The sequence below is a fragment of the Cyprinus carpio genome, chromosome A13 (assembly GCF_018340385.1).
Source record: "Cyprinus carpio isolate SPL01 chromosome A13, ASM1834038v1, whole genome shotgun sequence".
Taxonomy (NCBI): domain Eukaryota; kingdom Metazoa; phylum Chordata; class Actinopteri; order Cypriniformes; family Cyprinidae; genus Cyprinus; species Cyprinus carpio.
In genome coordinates this window covers 10,306,924-10,331,506 of record NC_056584.1, presented here as the reverse complement: position 1 = coordinate 10,331,506, position 24,583 = coordinate 10,306,924, and the positions used below count along the sequence as shown (strand labels likewise).

The following is a 24,583-nucleotide window of genomic DNA, read 5'->3' as shown; positions in this document are numbered from 1 at the left end:
TGGCTGCCTAATTCCCAGACTGAATTAAAATTTGTTTGGAAAAGCAAACACTCTTACATACACTCTTATGTGAGTGTGACGTGCGTTTATGCTCTTGTAGACAGAACTCTGAAAGATTCCCAGTGTTAACTCCTTCACAGAGCCATGAACACACAATGTGGATTCCTAATAATAACCTATTATAATAGCAGAGCAATTTTCCTTCATTTAATCTTCCCACAAATTCAGTTTATAATGTTGACTGTCAAGTGGTCAGGTCTGTGTTTATGCTTCCTAGTAACTAATGCCAAATATCAGAGCATAAGTACTTACAGTAAGATCCTTTAGCTAAAATAGTCATTATTTTTATTTTCAGACAAGTCTTGAACTTTGTGTGTATGTGTCTTTAAGAGACTGAGTAAACATACTTTTATCCCTCCTCAAACAATTAACTCCAGATCAGATCAACCCGCAAACTTGGCGATTAAACCCACAGACGCCACATTTCGCTCCAGACATACATGCGAGCTCCCAAGCACACATCTGTGAATGCGTGCACACACATACACACACAATAAACCCATTAACTGGACTGAATATAATTCTCTCTTGCGTTATTTGCTCATGCTATCAGATTGTGAATGTAAAGGGTGATTGGCAGGCTGGCATTTCTTTTGGCATAACCGACATACTAAAGCCTGTACACACACACACACACACACACACACACACACACACACACACACACACACACACACACACACACACACTCTTCCAGTTCCATTCTCAGATGGTCAGTGATCACTCAGGACCACAATATGGATCTGTACCCAACAGTGGACCTGGTCCCATATGTGTGTTTGTGTGGTTTGCTATTTTACAGAGTTCAGTACAGACAATCGGGGCTTTAAAGTGGGAACCGCAAATCTACAGTGACCCAACATTTTTTTCCATTTACTTTTATTCTACAGCCAAAAAAGCCATCAAAGTATAGCGCAACTCTACACAGCTGATATTATGCACAGCTTGCTTCAGTCAGCCAAACTGAGAGCAGTAACCAGCACTGCATCATTAAGATATTACAGAATGATGTCATCAGATGTCACACGACCTCAGCTCTTCTCAAATGTTCCAGAGAGCCCAGACCTCACAGCTCTCAGCTCCAGTGTGCTGATCTCTCTCTCTCTCTCTTTCTTAATTAGAGCTGGATTACTGATCATTAAACTCTAAAGGGGTTTGGGTTTTTGCTTAATCCCTTGTTTCATGCCCTCCTTTCAACCCTGAGACCCTCCCCCAACCCCGATCCCATCACAGCAGACAGATGCATTAGCTTTCCCTTCCCTTCCCTCTCTCTTTCTTTCTTTGTGAAAAATCGCAAATACGATCTCTTTCAAATCTTAGTTGTTTCTCCTACAAAACAATGAGATTAAATAAAGATAAAATGGAAAAAGTCTCCAGAATCTCAGATTGTCCAATAATCTTTTATGTGTCTCATGTAGAGTTTCGAAAGAGATTCAGTATTATTTTAGTTTTATGTACTATAAAAGTATTTATTTATATGTTTAATTCGATTTTTTTAAATCATTTTTAGTGAAGATTTGGTTAGTTTGATTAGCTTTTCCCCCTTTAAATCTATTTGATTTTTCTTATTTTATTTCCGTTTTAGTTTTGAAACAAAATGTCCAATTTTTGTTTTCAAGTTTAAGATTTTCATCTAATATTGATATTTTATTTCATTTTAGCTTGATTTCAGTTAACAACAATAATTTTTAACAATAAGTTTTAGTTTTAGTTAACAGTAACATGACTGAAGAGATCCTAATGTTTCAAGCTGTTCTCAGTGATAATAATGATTTTCATTATTTTATTATTTCCGTTTTTCAGTATTGAACGTTTCTTATCTAATTCAAAGATCTGGGCTATGATATCGATATGAATAGTTTTTGTTTTTTTTTACTCTGTTGACAAACTTTATATAAACAATGCATTTCTCTCTATTTTTATTTAATATTTTTTTTAAATATGGACAGAACCAGTGATTCTGATTCTCTTGCTATACTGACACATATTTGCCTGCACAGACATTTATCAAAATGTGTCCAAAATATATATTTTTAAAAACTCAATCGTGTCACTGAGTTGAGAACTTACCAACACTAAAACACTGAGAAATTAAATCTTCCTCTTGTTTCTTTCTTTAATTGTTATACACAGTCAAAGATATTGTGGCATTTTCTCAGATTTTTTGTCACATTTCAGTTGATGCTGTTTCTCTTCTTTTCCCTTCCTCTCTCTTGATTTCTTGTGAGAATTTGCGTTTTAGTATCAAGTGGGGGGAAAAGCAGCTGATGAAATGAGATGCAACCTAATTCCAGCTAGAAAAGACAGCATTCTCATGCATTTATTACACAACAGAGAGACCTCATGAAATCTCAATCAAAAAAGCGGATTGAAATGAGAAATAAGAGGGAGAAACACACCATTTCCATTACCTGCATCGTCCTCATCTTCATCATAGTCCTCATCATCACCAGAGGACAGCGAGTCTAAGAGAGAAAGAATGACATAGAGAGAAAAAGAACTCATTACTACAAAGCACAGTGGCCTTTCTGTATGAACAATGAACCTATTCATATAATCTGCAGAATGAGGAAAATAAACTGATAACAAATCAAAAACAATTACTGCACACACACACACACACACACACACACACACACACACACACACACACACACACACACACACACACACACCCTCAAACACTCACATACACAGCAGTTAATGGATGGCAGATGTTAGCAGAGATTCAGTGAGTAAAACGTCTCAGAGATTTCTGATAACAGCTGTATTTTTACACACGTCCTAAAATACACATGCACAAACACACACTCTTGTATCCTGCTTCTAAATGAACTCATTCAAAGGGAGAAAAAAAAACGCTATGACCCTAAAAAAGAGATTATTCTGTCTTTAGCTCCTCCTCTGTGAACATTTACACAGGTAAAACTGTACAGCACACACTCCTAAAATACCCTAACCTAAAATCCAACACTAGGCCTATTTAGTACTAAAGATATGCTGTTACTGGGACACTGAACCTTTCTGTGTGTGGCTTTCACAGTGTTAGTTGCACCAAACCATCAGATTTATGCTATATTTTCATGTTTTGTGGCTTAACCATCTTCAGCGGCTACTGAAGGTTTGTCTTTTAAAATGTTTTACGTTCTAATGGTTTTTTGTTGTTCTGTGGTGTTACATGTTTTTAAAGGATTAATACACCCAAAAGTTAAACATTGTAAAGACGTCAATGACAAAACCCATGCAAACAAATGATGTCATTGATGTCAAACCTGGTGTGGAGCATTAAGCGGTACATTAACAGAATATACGCAAGACCATGAAAAGCAAAGAACTTTTTTATTTTCTGTATGTTCCTTGCACAAAGCTTTAGAAGACTTGGAATATAGCACACAAGCTAGTCCCTATTCACTTTCATTATTTGGAAAACAGCAGCCTGAACATTCTGTAAAACATCTTCTTTTATGTTCCACAGACAAAAGACACTCAAACAGGTTTGGAATGAAATATGGGTGATTAATGATGGTTTTTTTTTTTTTTTTTTTTTTTTGTATGAACTGTCTGTCAATGTGTCTGGTAGCTATGTCTTGTGTTAAAGTGAGCAGAACAGGATATTGCTGTCTTGTGGACTCTTTATCGGCATGCGATAATTGGTGCAGGTTCTGTGCCCGTTTCACTTTTTTCTTCTGTCTTTCTCCAGATGCTGGCGAGAAGGAGAGCCAAACTGCCCTGGCCTAACGCCAAACACATGTCGGTAAAAAACTCTCTCCCCACTCACTTACTTTTTACATCTGCTTTAAATGATGAGGTGATTCCACATAATTGCATTCTAATTAGTTGTCAATGAACAGATCATCTTGTGTCCATGAGTTTACAGAACCAAATATCATTCCACACTACTGTTTAAACACACACACACACACACACACACACACACACACACACACACACACACACACACACACACACACACACACACACGTCACACAAAAACAATCATTCTATCATGTAATGTCTGCTTGTCTTAAGAGTTTAATGATTTTTTTTTTTTTTACAGTATGAACATGTTCAGAATAGCATATTACCATACTTCTCCTACTAGTATTTAATATGTATACTGTGCAAATCAGGAAGATTTTCAGTATGCATCGACATTACATTAGCCAAACTGAACTGAATGTAATATCAAAGGCAGTTTTAAATTAGTTTTTCTTGACTCATTTTTGATTTATTTTAACAAATGTTAAAATATTTGTACATTATTAAAAATATTAACATTTTATTTTTTAAATCAATAATTTAATTTTAATAAAGAAATGTTCCTATTATAAAATGTTAATAATTTTTTTTTTTTTTTTTTTTTTTTTAGTTCAATCATTAGGGCTATAAGTAAACAGCACTCGCTGAATTCAGATCGTGTCAGTAATGTAGCATGCTACCATCTGAAATGTGTAGCATTGTATAATGCATACTGTATCACTTTTTTTAAATGATAATAAAATAGACATTATAGTGTATACTACATAGTAAGCAGTATCCAGATTCCATTCTAAACATAGTCAGTGACACTTGTTTGCATAGTAAAAGATAACAATACCTGACAGGCCGGCTCAGTGGGTCACATGTGACGCACAGACAAAAAACAACTCTAGTTGTTTAAAATTTAAAATAATATTTAAGAATATTTCACACTGATTTTAATCTGTAGGGACCTAAAAATGTAATTTTCCACTGTACCTTCCCAAGGAGGCCTTATGAATTTCCCTAATTTTTATTCCGGTAAAGCCCTTGTCACAGTCTACAACAATCCTGTTCAGTCCATGTGGAATATTAAACAACATAGACTATTTAACATTCTGCCTTCGAGTGTGTTATTATGCTTGTATGATAAACGTCAAGTAAGCCTGTAGGTGTGTGCTGGGAGTATGTCTCAAGACCCGTTTGCCTGTAGGGAATGAGTCTGACTGGCGAGTTTCCAATTAATGCTGTGCATGACTGAGCTTGTGCACCCCAGTCTGCTGTACTAAAAAAATGACAACACTACTTAAATATTATTCGGAGAGACTGACCAGTGACTCTGACAGTGTAGTTGTTTAGCAGCGTGCTGCTGTGGGCGTGTCTACAGGAATACACCCCCGAGTCTTCATAGGAGACGTTGATGATATGGAGCACTTTTTGCCCCACCCGCGTACGGTTGCTAGGAGACACGGCGTCGCCATCTTTCTGCCACACGATGGGGACCAGGAAGTCGCGCGGTGTGCAGGGCAGATCCACGGTGTCCCCGACTCCTGCCACGTAGTCCTCCAGAAACACTTCAACCTCACTCGACACCCAATCTAACAGAAAGAATGGAATAAATTCAGCCTGCAGTGAATGAAAGTATTGATAATGAAATTTATGCAGATATTTCATCCAAAGTGACTTGAAGGTACTTATTGAGCTGTATAGTAAGGCTATGTTAAATGTGCCGTGTTACTACATTCCAAAATTTGTCCGTTTTGTTTGTCGATTTTATTATTGTCAGGGCATAGCAACATTTTGAAGGCAATTTTAGCAAGTTGACATGTTTATAGCAAGCTAAAGTTAATAGTGATTATGTGTTTTACTGTATTGGTCAAGCATTTGCATCTGTATTTGGGTAAATGCACGAAGTATGTTTCTGTAAATTCCCTGGGAGTCAAACCCATGACCTCAGCGTTGCTGGTGCCATAATCTACCAGTACGACAATGGAACCCTTAATTAACAAGTTACTATTGTCATTTACATCTAGTAGAGTCTGACAGACAGATCTACAGAATAAATAATAATAATATTAAATCACTTACATTCTTACTTAGAGCAGGATCTAAAAATCATAGAAACGCACACCAGGAAAAAATAAACAAATATGTTTATTAACCACTCCGGAGAGCGGCATGGAGACCCCACTGAGATACAGAAATGCAACATTCTGGAATAAATATTTCGACATAAAACCTGGTTGTCTTTCTGTAGTATCTCTATTACTCTTTCAGTCTCTCTTTTCAAAGTGAGATTCATCTCCGGATTGAGTGGTGACAGACATAAGGATTGATATATTCAATAGATGTTGTGCTTGTGCTTGTGTGTGTGTGTGTGTGTGTGTGTGTGTGTGTGTGTGTGTGTGTGTGTGTGTGTGTGTGTGTGAGGTCAGGAGTGTGCTGGCAGACGACTTGCAGACAAGACTAAGCTCAAGTGGAATACAGAATCGAGGTGTATGAATTATAGATCGCCCGCTACATGTGAACGCATACACACACGCTGTTAAGTGCAAAGTCCAAAAACACAACTCAACACAAGTCTGAAGGCCACGTGAAGTGTTAATATCTCTTTGATCACTTCTCATATCAGTTTGTGTGTGTTTCACTCTTGATGCTGTCACATCTGCCTCTCTTTCCCATTTCTCTACATTTCATCTTGTCTTTCACTCATTTCTGTACCTCTATACCTTCCCCCCTCTATACCCCTCAAATCCAGAGGCACCACAGTGCTGACATCAGACAGCGGCTCCTTCAGTGAATAAATGCCGCTGTGTGTGCGCGTGTCTATTCTATATCCTGTGAAAGAGAGGGAGTGTATGAGATGTGTATGTGTGTTTGTGTAACATATGCCGGGCCCTGTAAAAGACACTAATGTGCGTGGGGGAAGGGGTTATAAATAAATATCATAAATGGCTACTGTGTGTTCCCATATTTCCCAGGAGGTGTGTGGAGAATAGAGCCAGTGTGAGCGCTGAGGTTTTATAAGGCTGATATAGAAGCCTCTTGAGGACCAAAGATCAGGTGAGACTTTTATGTAGACTCACAAACCCCGTTGACACTGTTAGGCTACGCAAGCCCCATTTCATGTGCCACCGTGCTCTGAAATTCATAATGCAGAGTAAGTATCTGCTGTCTGCTATGTATTTCCATTCATTTCAATGGTAGTTGCTTGGCTTAAGTATGTGACTGGATATCTGCTTTTGAGCTGTAAATATCATGTGACATCACTCTGGAGCCACGGGATATGACATCATGACAACACTGATTAGCCAAAAGCAAAAGGCAAAACTAGATTACTAGATTTCAGCAGTGGTCAACCATCCCGGATGTGAACCAATGTCCTGACCTTCGTGACCACAACACTACCGTCCTCCAAAGCCTGTAATCATACATTCACTCTATAATCAGCTTCATGTATTTTCATAATCACTGTATATTCAAGCACTGTTTTATATTCAGCACACACACACACACACACACACACACACACACACACACACACTTGCATGCATTCAGGATAGTTTTCCTTTGATCATGCAGAAAAGATGAAAGGTTTTTTTTGTGTTTTGCTAGAGTTGTGCAGGGTAATATGTGAGATGTGATTTAAAACCTGCTGTCATGGGCAACACAGCAGTTGCTGGAATATATTTGATTGAAACTAACAGGTCAACACTCTGTGTGTGTTTGTGTGAGAAGGGCATTTTTAGCAGTAATCAGAAAACAGCAGTTTTTACATTTAATGGTGTGTGTGTTTTAAATAAAGTGTGTGAATTTAGTTGACTAAATGCAAACACATATTAGATGTCTGTTAGCTTTCAATATAATCTTTTTTATATAAGAAAAAAAATAAAATGATTTACACACTTCTGTTCAAATGTTTGGGGTCGGTATGATTTTTCATTTTTTTCGACGTCTCCTTACACTCACTAAGGCTGCATTTATTTAATCGAAATAGTAAAAACAGTAATATTGTGAAATATTATTACAATAAAAATTTTTTTCTATTTTAATACATTTTTAAAATGTAATTTATTTCTGTGATGCAAAGCTGAATATTCAGCATCATTACTCCAGGTTTCAGTGTCACATGATCCTTCAGAAACCATTCTAATATACCGATTGGCTGCTTAAGAAACATTTCTTATTATTAGTAGAGTTGAAAACAGTTGTATTGCTTAATATTTTTGTGGAAACCATTATACATTTTTTTCAGGATTCTTTGATGAACAGTAAGTTCAAAAGAACAGTATTTATTTGAAACAGACATATTTTGTAACAGTATGCATTTCATTTCATCAGTTTAATGTGTCCTTGCTAAATAAAGGTATTAATTTCTTTCAAACTCACAAACTTTTGAACAGTAGTGTATATGTAAGCGTTTTGCATTTTTAGAATAAAAAACGATTCTCTCATACACACACACACACACACACACACACACACACACACACACACACACACACAAACACGTGTGTGTTGGATGGGGGTTAATGTGGCCTCTTGATTTATTTGCTTGTTTTTAGGGATGTATATTGAGTCGTTATGTTGTTTGTTCCAACATTCACTCACACACACACACATACAGCTGACAGCATGTGATAAATGTGTGTATGACTAACAGTCTCTGGTTTTACTTGTTTTGGGTGTTGCAACAAAACGACAGGTTAAAACAAGAGAATGAGGGGGGAGGATAGAGAGTCTGCACACACACACAAACACACACGTTGGTATGTGTGGTTTACAGGGACTCTCCATAGGTGTAATTGTTTTTATACTAAACTGTCTTTTCTATCACCCTACACCAACCCCACACCTAAACCTATCCCTTACAGAAAACTTTCAGCATTTTTAGATTTTCAAAAAAAAAACAAAAAAAACACACAATTTAGTATGTTTTTTTTATGAGTCATGGCTGAAAGCACAGGTACATGATCTATTATGACACAGTGTAATCATTATATGTAGCTGATTTATAGCAGGTAATTAGTCTGCACCTTTATCTACACACACACACACACTCACCAGCTTGAGCTGTGCCAGTCTGCTCTTTTGTCGTTTCCCGCTGCTTTCAGCCGTTTGGCGTGATACACTCAGTCAACATCCCCTACTGTCGTCTGACCTTCAGACTGAACAACACACATTCATGCACACAGTCTCATGCACACTTCTCACATACAATCTCCTTTCCGCTCCCTCCATCTCAACATTATCCAATCTTGTTGCATTAAAGAAGTATCTTTCTAAAGTTGAAGTCTGCATCCACTGTATGTGTGAACTGCAGATGCCGGATGTAAAAACGTCACATTTCTGAGCCAGATCCTCCTCTGAATGAGACTGGCAAGAGAGAAAGAGAGAAAGACACGATCGGCGATTAGGATTACGAGAGAAAGAGAGTTGGGCAGAGGAGAGTTTGCAGCTTGTTACCTCTTTTATTCTGTCCTGTTGAGACGTGTGTGTGTGTGTGTGTGTGTGTATGACGGTGTGTCCCTGAGGAAAGTTTAAGAAAACTGCTGCATCCAGAAAGCCTTGTCTACACATACACACACACACACAAACCCTCCCGCATCAGTGCGCTAATTAGTAACGGAAACTGGGTGTTCTGAACATCCAGAGCCCATCCAGAGTCTGAGCCAAACTCTCTAGCACACACACAACCATACATACATATGTGTGTGTATATATATATATATATATATTTACAGTATACTGTATGTGTCGTTGTTTTTAATCTTTGTCCTAAAACATTCTTTCAAAGGTTTTCAAACACATTCACATGTCTACACACTCAAAGAGCCACACACACACACACGCACACACAAACAAACACACACACACACTGAAACAAACACACAGGTTGCAATCAGGGACCGGACCATCTTAATTGTCATTCCATAGACGAACTGGCCTAGTTTCAAACCCTACACACTGTACAGAACACACACTCAAAACACACTGCAGCAGCTTGTAAAATGAACAAACACATGCTCTTAATCTAAAGTAACGTCAGTATATCTTTTGATATTTCACAAATGTCTTTATCCAGATCCAGTTTCGTCTCTGAAGTAATTTTCTCAGAAATTTACAAAATCTTATTTTGGAAATAAAAAAGTGTTTAATTTGAGTGGACATTTAGGCTTGTTCTTGATTAAATGTTTAATTCATTAGGACAGACACCAATATTCACATTAGTCATACTTTTGCATGTGGTGCCACCCTAATTTTGAATATTCAGTGACATCATTTGAATTTAATATTTGATAGCACATACAAATTCATAGTATGCTCTTTAAATTATGCACAACTACAAGCAACTAACCCAAACCAAACCCTAATCCTAACCCTAACCCTAAAGTTAGTACATGTTATTAATATTACTCAGTACTCAGTTGTATAATTACACTGTAGCAAGGACACCTTAAATAAAGCTTAACTAAAAATTTTATATCTCAAAATAGCCAAACATTGTCTGATTCTTTGTTTTGGCCAACATAAATGGGTCTATCACTATACTAAATTTGCTGTATTGTTAAATATGTGCTGTAAAGCCAAATGAGTTGTCTTAACTGTCTGAACAAAGGGAAATAACATCATTGTGATGGTGACAGAATAAGAAATGAGCTGAGTGAGATGTTACTCTTTTAACTCTGTGACCTCAAATTGCCCTCAAAGAAACACAAGCGATCAAGCAAATACACACACAAACACGTCACCTCTCTTTGGCCCGTGCCCTGCCCCCTTTACTCAATCCATCTTCTAGCCTGAATAGAAACATAGCATTTTCAGAGAGAACAGAGAGAGAGAGAGAGAGTGAGAGATTTGCAGAGGAGAGAGAGAGAGAGAGAGAGAGAGAGAGAGAGAGAGAGAGAGAGAGAGAGAGAGAGAGGTAGGGTAGGTTTGTGATGTGCTCACCATGAACTGGTCGAGCTCGCGGCCGTCGTCCCCGTATTACTGGGCAGGAAAAGTACTAATCCTCTGCCTTGCTTCCTTCCAGCCAATGATACCCAGAAGCAACTGGCAACAGCTGTTTAGAAAGATCCCAAATCACATACACAGTCTGAGTGTATTAACATGAATATGCAAACCCATTTATAACTCAAATTTTTTAAAACAAAAACAGATTCTCCTAAACATGTGACACACTGTTTAGTCTATCACACAGTATAAAGGGCTAATAACTGAAAACAAAAATTTCTTATGGCCTGCTGTCCTTGTGTAACATTATAACAGTTTATAATGATTGCGCACTGTTAACGAAGCCAGCACTTTATCACTTTCAGTTACAACCTGATCTGTGTGTGGTATAAAGCTTTGTTACACTGTCATTAATGCATTATTAATGCTTTATAAACTATTTATAAGCATCCCAGGAGAGAAAGCAGCCATCATAGAGGACTCTGTGTTCCTGAGAAGCCTAATATATAAAATACTAAGCCAAAGCTTAATCTAACCAAAATCCAGAGGAGATTGATGGACGGACTGCTGTTTGTGCGACACATCAAGTACTGGTTTGTTGTGGATGTGTGTGTGTGATGCTATGTGTTGGACCAGGAATATTGCCAAGGCAGAGGTTCATTCCATGGGTGGTAAAGGAGAAGTGTACATGTCTCTGTGTGTGTGTTTGTTGGACTTCTTACAGCACATAACTTTTGCCATCTGTTCATGACTGCCAGAAGTGGTATAGGGGAGCTGAGGGAAATCAGCAACACATACACTCAAACACACGTTGACTTGACTAAGTGAGGACTTAGCATAGACTTCTATTGTTTTTATATAAAGCTAATTATAATTACTAGAAACTAACTCTAACCCTTAAAGAAAACCTTTTAGAACATCCCAAAGTTTGGAGTCTGTATGTTTTTTTTTTTTTTATGTTTTTGGAAAAAAAAAACTCTTCTATGCTAACTATTATCTGTATAGTTAACATACTGTATATGCTCTGTATATTAGACATATATATATATATATATATATATATATATATATATATATATATATATATATATGTCTGTCAGAAATGAAGCAAGTCCTGCTACACTCTGATGCACACACACACCAAGCCAATTGTTTTACCACTTATTACTTTATGTAAGTATCTAAGTAATGTCCTTCAGGGGAACTGATAATTACATTGAAGACACCCATCCTACAGGTTGACAGACCAGCAAGTGTGTACATGCTTCACACACCTCTGCCTCTGTATGTATGTACAGGTGTGTGCAATACCACGCAGGTATCTGGTATAAGGAAGTCTCTCTGTGTGTGAACAGGTGGTTGTAGACACCATTCGGAGAATGTGTTTCTTTTCTCATTAATAACTCATCTGCTGTCCTGCAGTGAGTTTCAAAGAGCATTAATGAGGTGAACGAACCCCAACTAATAACATCAGAACAAAGGAAAAACACTCATAGTGCAAAGGGTCTAAAAAAGTTAAACTTTTGATTATCAAATTTTTAATTGGATGAGCCATGTTATGCCTCATATTGTCATTATACATACAGTACATATATGTATGTATATACACACATATATCATAACAGCCACTTTATATTCAGCTTCATGCTGTGCCTAAGAACACATTTTACTTGCATTAACTTCACTGTAATGTGCAGCCTCTTGTGGCTTATTGCTTTTATCTGTCTGTCTGAAAAGATCAAATTAAACTTACTGTCACTGGATACACGGTCCTAAAAAGATGAATAGATGAATAGAAAAGAAGAGAGAGAAAAACAGGGGATTTGGTGGTTAGGATTAGAAGTGAAAAGTAGCTGGGTGGTGAAGTGTTTGCAGGTTCTTGTCTCATAACAATCGCTCTTTGTTTATGCTGTGGTTTTGCTGAAGACTTTCTGCATTCTCTCCAGTGGACCATGTGTGAACATTAACTGTAATTCTCTCGCCGTCTCCTAATATTTACCTGCTATCAGTATGAGAAATCAGATCCACCAGCAATCAGATGATCTCTCCCAACACACACTCACAGAGCGGAGAAATGGGCCAAGAAAGCATCAAGCTCATTTGTATTTTCTAAGTGACTATAACAAGTTTAGTAGAGCCATCTAGAATCCAAACACAACAGAGACTCAGGTGAACTCATCCAAGAAACCTGTCTTTAACAAACAACTGATAATGATCAACACCGTGGGCTCTCATACCTGCCCACATATGCAGAAAATTCAGACACCTATCTGCCTGGAGTGATAAGCTATTTTTCAGTCCACACACACACACACACATGCTTAGCTGGCATGTAATCCGCTCTGCAGGGCCTCATCCGTCAACTGCAGGATAATAAATCAATGGCAAGGACAAAGTGTGTTTACATAATATCAACTACACAAGTGTTCAACAATACCCACTTTATGCCACTGTACAAACTCAGCCCGTTACACACTGCCCAATTGAAGAGGCTGTAACTCAAGCTCCTTAAAAACACAGAATCACTGACAACCTATTCATTTTCAGCATGTGATAAATAGCAACACACATTCCTCTGTTTTTTGAAAGTGTCCAAAAAATACATTTGAGAAGTGCTTGCATTGAGAAAAGGTGTGCATCATAGAGGTTAGTGGAGCCCAAATCAATTTAGAACTTTAAGTATTTGATGAGGGTTTACAGATTAAACAAACAGGAGGTGCAAAGATTCAGATGAATTAAAATGAAGCACTTAGTGTGTGCACAGAGTTTGACTGATTTAAGAGAACTGACTGATTAATTTACAAATTAAACATCACTGTGACCAGTATACAAGACCTACTGTAAATATAGGCAACTAAATATTTCGGAGCAAATCATAACTGCAAAAATTTATATTACCCTATATATTCCCTATAGAAATGACATTTCCAATAATTTCAAATAACTTTATTGTTTGAGACCAATGTGTGAATTTGACAGTTTCAGTGAACAGAATCTGTTTATTAGAACAAAATGTTCATAAACTGATCTTGGTATATCTACAGTGGGATCAAATTTGGCACAATTCGGAATAACAAATAAAAAATAGAGCTGTAATCAAGCGATTTTCTCCCGAGATAAAAAAAATCGTGGTGCTGTACTCGGGGGGGGGGGGGGGGGGCAGCTAATCTATTTCTAATAGCTCTATTTATACTATGTTAAAATAGCAGGATATTCTGCTAATTATGTATTGCAAATAATAGCAATTATCTGCACCTCAGCACTGTAATACATTATAAAACAGTATGCAATAATAACTTATTGATTTATTTCAAATAAATATATTGATTTAATTCAAATTATTAAATGGATGCCACCTAATTGGGACAAAAGCCCTAGACCTATCCTAATCCTACCTGATACTTTTTGATTATTTCCTTAATTTTTATTAAAAATAATTGCTTTTCTGATGTGATTTGAAATTTGAAAAGGGAGAAAAATATATATATATATTTTTTCCAACAGTTAAAAAGTTGCCCACAGAAACAGGGGGGTGCTGCAGCACCCTCAGCACCCCCACTTCCCGCACCTATGCTTACCCCAAACCTTTAAATGGTTTATACACAAAATATATATTCAAAGTTTCTATGACTTTTCCAGGTGTGAAAAACGCATTGCAAAAACTCCCTGATATTTCCAGGTCTTCATGAGCGTGAGACAGAGAAGGTGAGGTGTAATGTCTGACCTGTGGGCTCTGGGGACAGCAGGTGGGCACTGTACACAGGAGGGAAGATGAGAGCCGCGAGGTACAGAAGGAGACAGAGCGGGACCATCCCGGGCCGAGCGACGTGGGGACGAGTGTCCTCACCACGGAGACTAGATTCAAACATCCTCCACCGTTCCACACATGCTGTCAATGTACCGCTGCCACACACAGACACTGAAACACAGAAACATATTCAACAGTCATAAGAGGTCTAATAGAGAAGGAACACAGAACAAACACTTCATATAACAGCATAAAAAGTAAAAATGCTCACAGTTATTCAATAAAACTTAGGTCTTTTGGTTTGTTATTTTGACATGGGACAAATTTTTCAAAACACTCTATTGAAATGCTGTGCTGATGTGCAAATATCTGCAGCAGTCTCTATGCATATATTGTAAATTGAAAACTAAAGTGCGACGACCAGACACAACTGCCACGAGCAAATGAAATGGAGTGACTTCATATTATATGTCCCGCGCTAGTTTAGACGAGACTGGGATTTGTTGTAAATTCTCTTTTGCCGTCTTATTCTCCCTTTTTTTCTTCTTCTCTCTGGTCGGTCTACTCTGAAACACGTCTTTCACTAAGCTAACACAAACACACTTATCTCTCTAAAGAAAACATATGCTCCCCTCACACTCTGTGACTTGTGTGTGTGTGTGTGTGTGCGTCTTGCCATGTGTGTGTGTGTGTGTAGTGTGTGTGCGTTAGCCACAATAGAAAGAGTTAACATTAGTTTAAATAAAAAGAATGTAAAGAGCTTTAAATACACACACACACACACACACACACACACACACACACACACACACACACACACATATATATATACTGTAGGCTGTACGGTTTGATTCCCCACTGAGAGGTTTTTGCTCAAAGACGCTGAGAATTTGAGAGGACTCTGTGTTGCTTTAAACTTGAACTCCTGTTATTTCAGAACAGCCCTGGTTTAGACACACAAAATGTTTGCGTTAACTTTAAAGGTGGCATTCTTCTCGAACAGACACACACACTCTCCTGAGGCTAGTGTGGCGCTGTTTTTCTTTCCCTTGACGAGCAGACGCTCAATTCTTGGTCAGCACATACTGAAGAGAGAGAAAGAGAAAAGCGGGGCTGGTGTGTTGAGTAACTCAGTGCTTTCTCTGGCCGGCAGAACAGAAGCGTGCACTGTGCTGTGGGCTGATAGTGTATCAGCGCTGGCTGTTGTAGGAGAAAAGAGTATATTTGTGGAGCGTATTTCTGGAGTGTGTATAGTAGGTGTGTTTTTTGAGCTTGTTTCTGGAGCCATACTATCTTACAGTAACAAAGCTTATAAGTAGGGGAAAAGCCTTAAGCAGAAACAAACTGATATATTCTTGGAAGAGGCTTTATCTTATATTATTATTTTGGAGTACTTGACTCTGATTGGTTCATCACAGCATTGTGTGGTCTAAGGCCACTAAACTGTATAATTGACAGTTTTACCACAGACAGTGATTTATTTGAATTCTGCTAGACTAACTGCAGTCTATTTATTTATTTAGGGAGAAGCAGTGTAATAAATACAATAATATCCAGAAAACCATCACTATTTATTTATTTATTTATTTGGGGAGAAGCAGTGTAATAAATGGGATAATGTGCAGTAAGCCATCATTATCGCAAAATAAACCACTTTGGGGCAATACAAGACTATCCTGATCACCCTGTTGTGGTTTATTTTGCGATAATGAATGGATGATTGTACAATGTCTGTTACTTAAAATAACATTGCGTAGTTTGAACACTGAACTGTGCCTGCTTGTATCTTTTCTATTGCATTTATAGTGAGTCATTTTAACACATATCATTCAAAAGTTTGGGGTCTGAAAGATAAAAAAAAAATAAAAAATAAAAAAAAGTTTTTGAAAGCAGTCTCTTAGGCTCACTCAGGCTGCATTTAGTTGATCAAAAATACAGTAAAAACATTAATAATGTAAAATATTTTTCAATTTAAAATATTTTCATTCACTTTACATTGTAATTTATTCCTGACGTGGTAAAGCTGAATTTTCAGAAACCATTACTCCAGTCTTCAGTGTCACATAATCCCTTTAGAATCATTGTGATTTCTGATTTGCTATTCAGGAAACAGTTCTTAAGATGTTGAAAGCAGTTGTGCTGCTTAATATTTGTTTTCAGGATTCACTGAATAGAAAGTTAAAAAGAACACAATTTATTTAAAAATAAAATGTTTTTGTAAAAAATCATCCTAAATAAAAGTACAAATGTATTTAAAAAAAAAATTGACCTCAAACTTAATTGCATATACTTCTGTGCAAATGAAACTTTAGGGTACAGGCAGCTGGGACTGTGTGACATGACTGATGTGCAGCAGTCTGTTGCCGTGTGGTGTGTAAAACTCTAACTCTCTCAGAAGAGTTGATGTTTATCTATGGGATTACTGAAGAATTTGATTTGGACTCTTTTGAAATATTATGATTATCAGTCTAGCCAATAATTCAACATTAGCTACTATGTTTTTACTCTCTGTAGCTCCCTTTCTGTCTCTTACTTTTAAACCCCTCAGTCAACTGTGATATAGGACGCATACTGAAGTATAACAAATTCAGTGCTCTTTTAATGGCAAGCAAAACAACTACGGACATGAACAAGGCAGTGCAAGAATATTCTGTCAAATCCTGGGCGTTTATGCGTGTAATGTCTAATAGTTTTGGGTGAAAGAGGGTTTTAATAGAATCCTATCACACACTAGTCACACCTTGCAACAAATCTGGGACTCAAAAATGTCAGTAATCTCCAGTAATTGTGCAGCCAAGTCAACTGCCAGCCCAGGCTAAATCTGCCAATGAAAATAGGGATTAGGAGGGAGACAGAGTAAGAGAGAGATAAAGAAAGTGAGAGAGAGAAAGCAGATGAAAAGCTAAAGTCTGAGGTGTCTCTATTAGAGTTTGGTTGTAATCCTCTTCCGAGAATTTCACTCACCATCCTGCGGCTCTCTGTGAGCTCTGTCAGCACACGTGTGGGAGTGTGTGTGGCTACAGGTTTGTGCATTGCTTCAGTGTAGACAACTGAATAAAGGTAAGAATTAAACTCCTTAACCCACCCTTTTAAACATCCCCATGGAGAAACACATCAAACACACACAAATCAAAGAGGAACAATTTACAAACCACATTTACAGATGTTTGTCACTGTGAAATTATGGGTTTCTCCGAGCTTCTCAGTGACTTTTCTGTGCTTTCTAGCATTAAATCCATCATTTCATATGCTTACATAAAGCGTATGGCATGACACTGTCAACAAAAACATTCATAGAAAAAGAAAAACATATGGGTAATTAAAAACAGAAGGATGAAAGAGCGAGAGAGCTCAGTAACATTGTCCATTGTTTATTATATGTCTTGTTTTCATTCATGCTGTTCTTAGCCCTTGGACTACATTGTGCATTGTGTGTAAAATGATTTCATGCACATTTTTTGTTCAGGTTTTTAACATACATTAAATTAATCTCTTGCCAGTAGCTAATGAGGTCTAAAGAAAGCATAAGGAACTTTAGAGAAAGAGAGAGAGAGAGTTTGATGACTTACATTCAAGACTTCAACTCTCAAACTTTTGACAGTCCACAGAGTGGCGTATTGATTTTGAGCCGGCACCAGTCCGCTATGGGTCACAATTATTTGAGATTCCAATTGAAAAGAGCCTCTTTTTTCCCTGATGACATGAGCGCTCTCATTTGAGTTGTGCATGCCTTGGAGAGACCTTTCCACCAGGGCTGGTTTTGAAAAGTGCAGGGGACACATGACTAGAAAAATAATGATTATCACCCCCCAAAAAGGCATAGACATTTCTAAATGTGGGATATTGTCATCATAGTTTCAAGGTTTTCATGCTTTTAACCAATCGTTTCTACTCTGTTGAGTTTTCAGAGATTCAGAAATAGCACTTTATTTTATAGTCCTGTTCCTCGTGTACATACTATGTAATTATTATAGTAATTACAATAACTGTGTAATAACTAAGGACTAACCCTGAACCTACCCCTAAACCTAACCATATTACCAGAATTTTAGGTCATATTTCTTAGGTAGGTACACAGTAAGTACATGTAAGTACACGAAATGTAAAATAAAGTGCAACCGATTATTTTCTTCATCAGTAAACTGTGTTACTAGTTTATACCATTTAAAAAATTTAAGGCAGCAAGAAAACTTTTCAGTTTTAGTAGGTTGTTTTATACAGTGCATGAGTTCAGCAACCAAATTTCAGGATATCTGACAAGCTGAACTGACAGCAAGAAACGTCTTGCTGTTAGCCACTCAAAGAAAAGAAAAAAAAAACTATATAGCCTAGGTCTGCTTAAAACAATGATAGAGACTGGGGGGAAACCTAACAGTTTACATCCTAGTCAGTTCTCACCACGGACTCCAGTCGGGTTTGAATGACTCTAGTACATGAGGTGGCTAATTGCCCCCAGTAGCCCGCGTTAACACCTCTAGAGACTCTAATTCACTCCAATAGCTACAATTGGTTTCAGATGGCCCGTGGGTATGGCAGAGGAAAAACTGGTGAGTTTCGCTTCAGTGTGAGCTAAAAACAACACAAATGAAGCCCTGCTGAGGTGGCCGCAGAAGAAATTGATGTAATTTTGGTTTTAAAATGCGTCATACTATACATCAAGCTATAAAGGGCTTAGTCTCTCATCAGAAAGACACGCCAATTGAGTCACAGTTAACCAGTCATTGAGATTACTACAGGTAAAAATATAAATGGCTCTACGGTCTCTGAAGGGAATAGCTATAAACAGTTTTGTGTTAAACTCATGCACCACGAAAAGTGCTCAAGCGCTCACCAGGAAGATTGGCTGATATAAGCTCCCTTGACTAGCCTATGTTTCAGTCACCTCACATCCCACGGTGGGTTTCAGCACCATTAAACACTTACACCTACATGACAAAGACCAGCTGCTGACATATTACAGGCTAGTTTGTGAATGAGTAATGACTGTCCACACAACAGGCTAAATTATACACCGCAAACATTTTGAATTGAGCCATATTGTACATTAATTCAGCACAGGTGCGGCTTCTCCTCGCGACTAGTGGAGCAGCTTTCGACCACGCAGTACTTACTCATACTCTCACACATACACACACACACACACACACACACACACACACCGCAACACCTGTCCGACTGTAAGCGATACGGGCATACACCACATGTCACCGCAGCTCACTTCTACACTAAAACTTTGTTTCCATTCCCTTGAAGGCTTTGATTGAATCAACAGCCCAATTGAAAGACACGTTTTGGAACTGGACCCAGGAAACAACTAGAAAAATGAGGAATAAGACTATTTCCTACCCCTCAAAGACGCCTGTACACAGCTGAAATACGACTGGTCTTAGCAGCTCTGTCTGCTTCAAATTCTGTGTCAAAACTAAACGCCACATAAAAACTAGTAGAGTATTTGAGGCCATTCACCTCTGATGCTGCTTTGCGTCCCATGCAGCTAAATGATGTACCTACCTAAATGATTGTTATGATGCAGTATGTATTTTATAACTTTGTCTATTTAGTTATGTATTTATTTATTTTATTTGAATATTTCAAAATTCATGTTTGTATATTTATAACAAATTCCATTATATTAGGCTACTAGGCAACTGTAAAAGACAATATAATAATGTAGCTAATAAGAATTATAATAATAAACTCCTCACCAAATTCCTTCTTTTGACACAGTAATCCTTTTCGAGATCAAAATAAAATATGTTTGTCAGTTTTTTTGAGAAAGCTTGGTCTGCGAGGTCCTTTCCAGATGTTTCGTGAATCGCATTCAGGGGGCAAATCATCCAAAAACAATCAAGTTTCCAAATCCAGGAGTGAACAGACGTGAAGTCAGTGGAGTGTTTGAGAAGAAGCCTTATTTACACACAGCCTTGAGCTGTCCTACTCTGTCCAGTCCTTAAAACCACGGAAAAGTGTATCAAAACCCCACTAGACTGTATCATCTAAAGGAGCACATATGTAGTTTTGGCTCGTAAGAGGGTTTCGGGGTCCTACGGAAGAAGCTCCGCTCTTCTCCGCTGCGCTGTCCGGGCACAACTGCTTCGCTGCGCCGCTGGGTCGGTTGTGAAGTGTGTGAAAGCTTGGCTCACAGACTCCCATCAACAGTTTGAGCACCGGGCTCTGGAGAGAGGGGAAAAAATTAACTAGGATCGGATTTCAAACGGCGTCCCTGCTGCGAGTGCAGTGCTCGCCGCCTGCCGCCCCCCTCACGAGTTCAGGGCAGATAGAGAGAGAGAGAGAGAGAGAGAGAGAGAGAGAGAGAGAGAGAGAGAGAGAGCGAGAGAGAGAGCGAGAGAGAGAGAGAGAGCCGCAGGCGCCTCCCACACCAAACCCGAATATTCAATCAACTTACTGTCAAATTAGCTGCGCTCAGCGAACCCAAACCACGCTGTGGACCATGGAGAGAGTCAGCAGAAAAACAATTAAAAACAGCAAAGATTCTGCTGTTCATACTCTTTTCAGGGTGCGATTTTATAGCGGGGTTTGGGGTTATGACAGCATTATAGTAAGAACAAAAGTTAGAACACAAGTCCAGTAACGGCTAATAAAATGTGCTCGCAAGGCGTCGGCATTGTTTGAGGAGGTAACCATAGAAACAGTTGTTCAAACGCTGGTCTCATCGTCGACAGAAGTAAAGCTTAAAGTTTTATTACGTCATAGATTTACACACCACAAATGTACCAAAAAAAAAAAAAAAAAAATTACACGGCTTTAAAACCATTTCTAATTGCTTTAAGAGCACCAAGATATTTTTTTTATCCCATTACATAATTTGCACACTAATAATGTTTTATAATATATCATATCCTGTCACTGAATAGCGTTTATAAATGTCAGCTCAGATCATTACTTTAATGTCCCACAGCTCATATTGTGCAGTAAAGAAAGCGATTCAGCATTTAAGGTGATGGTTAACTAAAATAAACTTAAAATACCTTACTAGCAAAAATATTTTTGGCTGTCTGTCATTTCATGTCACTTATAATTCACTGACAAATCACATGCTGCTGGGAATAAAAACACAATGCAGAACATTCGCATAGTAGCATGCTATCTGTATTACATTAATTTAACTTAGTTTTAACTAATCTGATACCCCCAAACTGAGGCCTTCCCTTGTATGTTTTGATTCATTTACCTGCAGACATCTCAAGCTGCTGTCATTTCTTCAACAGGAACCAGAAATGCAAGTGTGTGTAATTACAGGCTGTGTGATCAGGTATTTCTTATCTATCTGTTCAGGTGTGTGTGTGTGTGGTTTGTGTTTCTATCATTGTGTGTGTTGATTTTTCGTTTCATAAAGCTGTCATGCGTCTCCTGAAGGCTGAGTAGCCGAGCACCAAGTGTTGTCGAGAGTCGTAATTCTGTAGAAAAAGCTCCAAAACAAAGTCTCAATTACTTTTAAAGCTACAAACATGTTTGCAGAGAGAACTTTATGAGACAATAAAGAGAAGAAACATCTTCTTAATTACCAGAGGAATGTGTGTACATGTGAAAGAAGCAGAGACAGAGAGTTCTTAGTAGCTGTCCATCTGTGTTTGTTTTAAGAGGACGGCTGGTAGCCTGTGAGTGGTAAAATCATCATGCAAACAAGAGCATCCTTAGTCACATCAACACTCTGTTCTCTAACACCAGGGTTAAAGACATTCAGTAAAAAGACACATAAACATCACCCATTCAATAATAACCCCTGTTAGCCTGTTTCAAAATGCTATCCTCTGTGAATACTAATGCAGTGTCACTATTATTATGTCTATTAGAGCCTTGAGAAAGAAGATTGATTTTATTGATTGACAAGTTGGATGCAGCACCGTAAGTGATGACTTATGACCCCGATAAGGGTGTTTATGGGAATTTTAGTGCCTTGTTGGCAGCATGTGGTAAAAATGACTGCTACAGCTGTAAAGGCTGAAGGAGGGAGAAGACATGTGATCAGTGACTAAAATGTTTTTACAACTTCTTACAGATAATTTCAGTGATCAGACAAAAAAAAAAAAAAAGCTTTTGCTTTCTGTTTTTATTCCTGTATTTAGTCTAATTATGTTAAATGGCTCTTTTAGAAATAATGTTCTAATAATAGAAACTTTCTAATAATATAATGTTCAAAAGAACAGTGTTTACTTAAAATATATAATTACTGTAACACTGTAAATATATTTACTGTAATCTTTGAAAAATATAATGCATATATATATATAATTTTCTATTTTGAATAAATGCTTTTCTTTTGAAGGTTCTGTTGAAAGGATCCTGAAAAAAAGAAGCTTTTTTCAACTCTGATTATAATAAAAATGTATTAAGCACCAAATCACTGTACAGTATATTTATAGTATACACACACGATTGTTTAGAAAAAAATTATCTGTAATAAAAATAATGAAAAAATAAATAAAATTAAATGTATATACTATGCATAATAAATAAAATAGAATATAAGTTATGATATTAATTAAAATAATATTAATTATATGTATTTATCACCTGCATTATATTACTCATCTTGTTTACTCCTTGGTTCCTTGTGTTTATAAGCCCTCAGTTTCTGTCATTCCTTTGTGTCGAATTAACGTTGCTTTCAATGGTTTAAGTGTGTTGATGCTAATTAAAGACTCCTTTACTTCTACTCCTTGTCGAGCACCCTTATTACAACCACGACTGCGTGACAGTGTGTTGTATAGGGAAAAAAAAACAAAAAAAACCCTGGCTGTACAGAATGCAGCGTGAGACATTCTGGGACCTGAAGAACTGAACGAATGAGTGACCTCTACCCCAAGAGCTCAGTTAGCCCCTGAACCCTCTCCCCAGATTCACCCTTCAGTCTAACCCCAGCCTCTGGGTACAACACACAAAGGAGCTGAGGTGAGGATTTAGGACTCCCTTCACAAGAGGTTGAATATTAAACTGGGCTGCAATTATCCCCTGAAAACACTTTTCATTGATGGCTCTAATCTATAAGGTCCTTTGTGAGCACCTGACCATGTTTCACAACATCAGAGAGATGTGATTTTGTGAGCGGTAGGAGACAATCGCAAATCAATAACTCCCTCATTGATTACAGATTTGGCTAAATCCCTGAAAACAACCCAGGATGAACATGAGATTTAAAGCATCAGTACACCACATGGGCTTTTAAAGTGTGTGAAATGTGAAGAGGGGAGAGACAAGAACATCTGTAGAGTGCATATGTGTGTGAGAGAGAGAGCATTCGTTCTTTTTTTTTCTAGTTTAGCTCTTATCAGTGTGCATACTTTTACTGATAACCTAAAGAGCTGATAACATTCCGTTTGTTTTATTTTGTTTCTTTGCATATTGACTGTAAGTATTTGAATGAGTGTGTGTGTGTTGTCTTGAATATATCTGAATATAAATCTTGAATATAAAATGAGCCATGTGCAAAAGTGTCAAATATGAAAGCAGAAGTAAATGTGATTATTTTCTACTTCTAATCCTCATCCTAATTGTTAAATCCACACCAGTTCTGCTGAATATACTAAGGAACACTGTGCCAACCTTCCCAATGTACATTCAATTACCGTTCGCAAGGTGTGTCCCTGAGCAAGGTATACAGAGTCTATCCTTCCTCTTTAGACCATGACCTGTCCTACACACACACACAATCAAACACACACATATACACCCAGATCAGTGTATAATGGTCTCACGGAAAATGTGGCTGAGTAAAGGTATTGCCTTTGGACACCAGAGTTTGTGTATTTCTGTCCGATAAAGAGAGGAAACTGGGATATCTGTGTCACTAGTTCTATTTCTGTATGCAGCATCTGTATGTGGTTATCTGCCAGTACTGTAATGAATAATCAATTAGACGCTACATCAATGAAAAATAAAAATTAGCATAAAGCACAAAATACAAAAAATTAAAAACTAGCATCAGCCATTACACTCTACAATACATGAAAATGAACAACAGTAGAAATACAGTTGTGGTCAAAATTTTACATACACTTATGATGCAGTATCTGTATCAGTACCTAAATAAAATATTTCACATGGAATACATTAATATAGTCC

General features: G+C 37.6%; 1 protein-coding gene across 1 annotated transcript in view; it reads right to left on the bottom strand.

Moving 5' to 3' along the window:
* Window positions 1-20,772, bottom strand: part of LOC109098494 (fibroblast growth factor receptor 3-like) — a 42,415-nt gene extending 21,643 nt beyond the window's left edge. Inside the window, 4 exon segments of the mRNA XM_042768721.1 lie at window positions 2,472-2,525; window positions 5,130-5,396; window positions 14,477-14,671; window positions 20,206-20,772. Of these exon segments, the coding sequence (XP_042624655.1) occupies window positions 2,472-2,525; window positions 5,130-5,396; window positions 14,477-14,621 (466 nt within the window). The 5' untranslated portion in view covers window positions 14,622-14,671; window positions 20,206-20,772.
* Window positions 20,773-24,583: the final 3,811 nt, after the last annotated feature.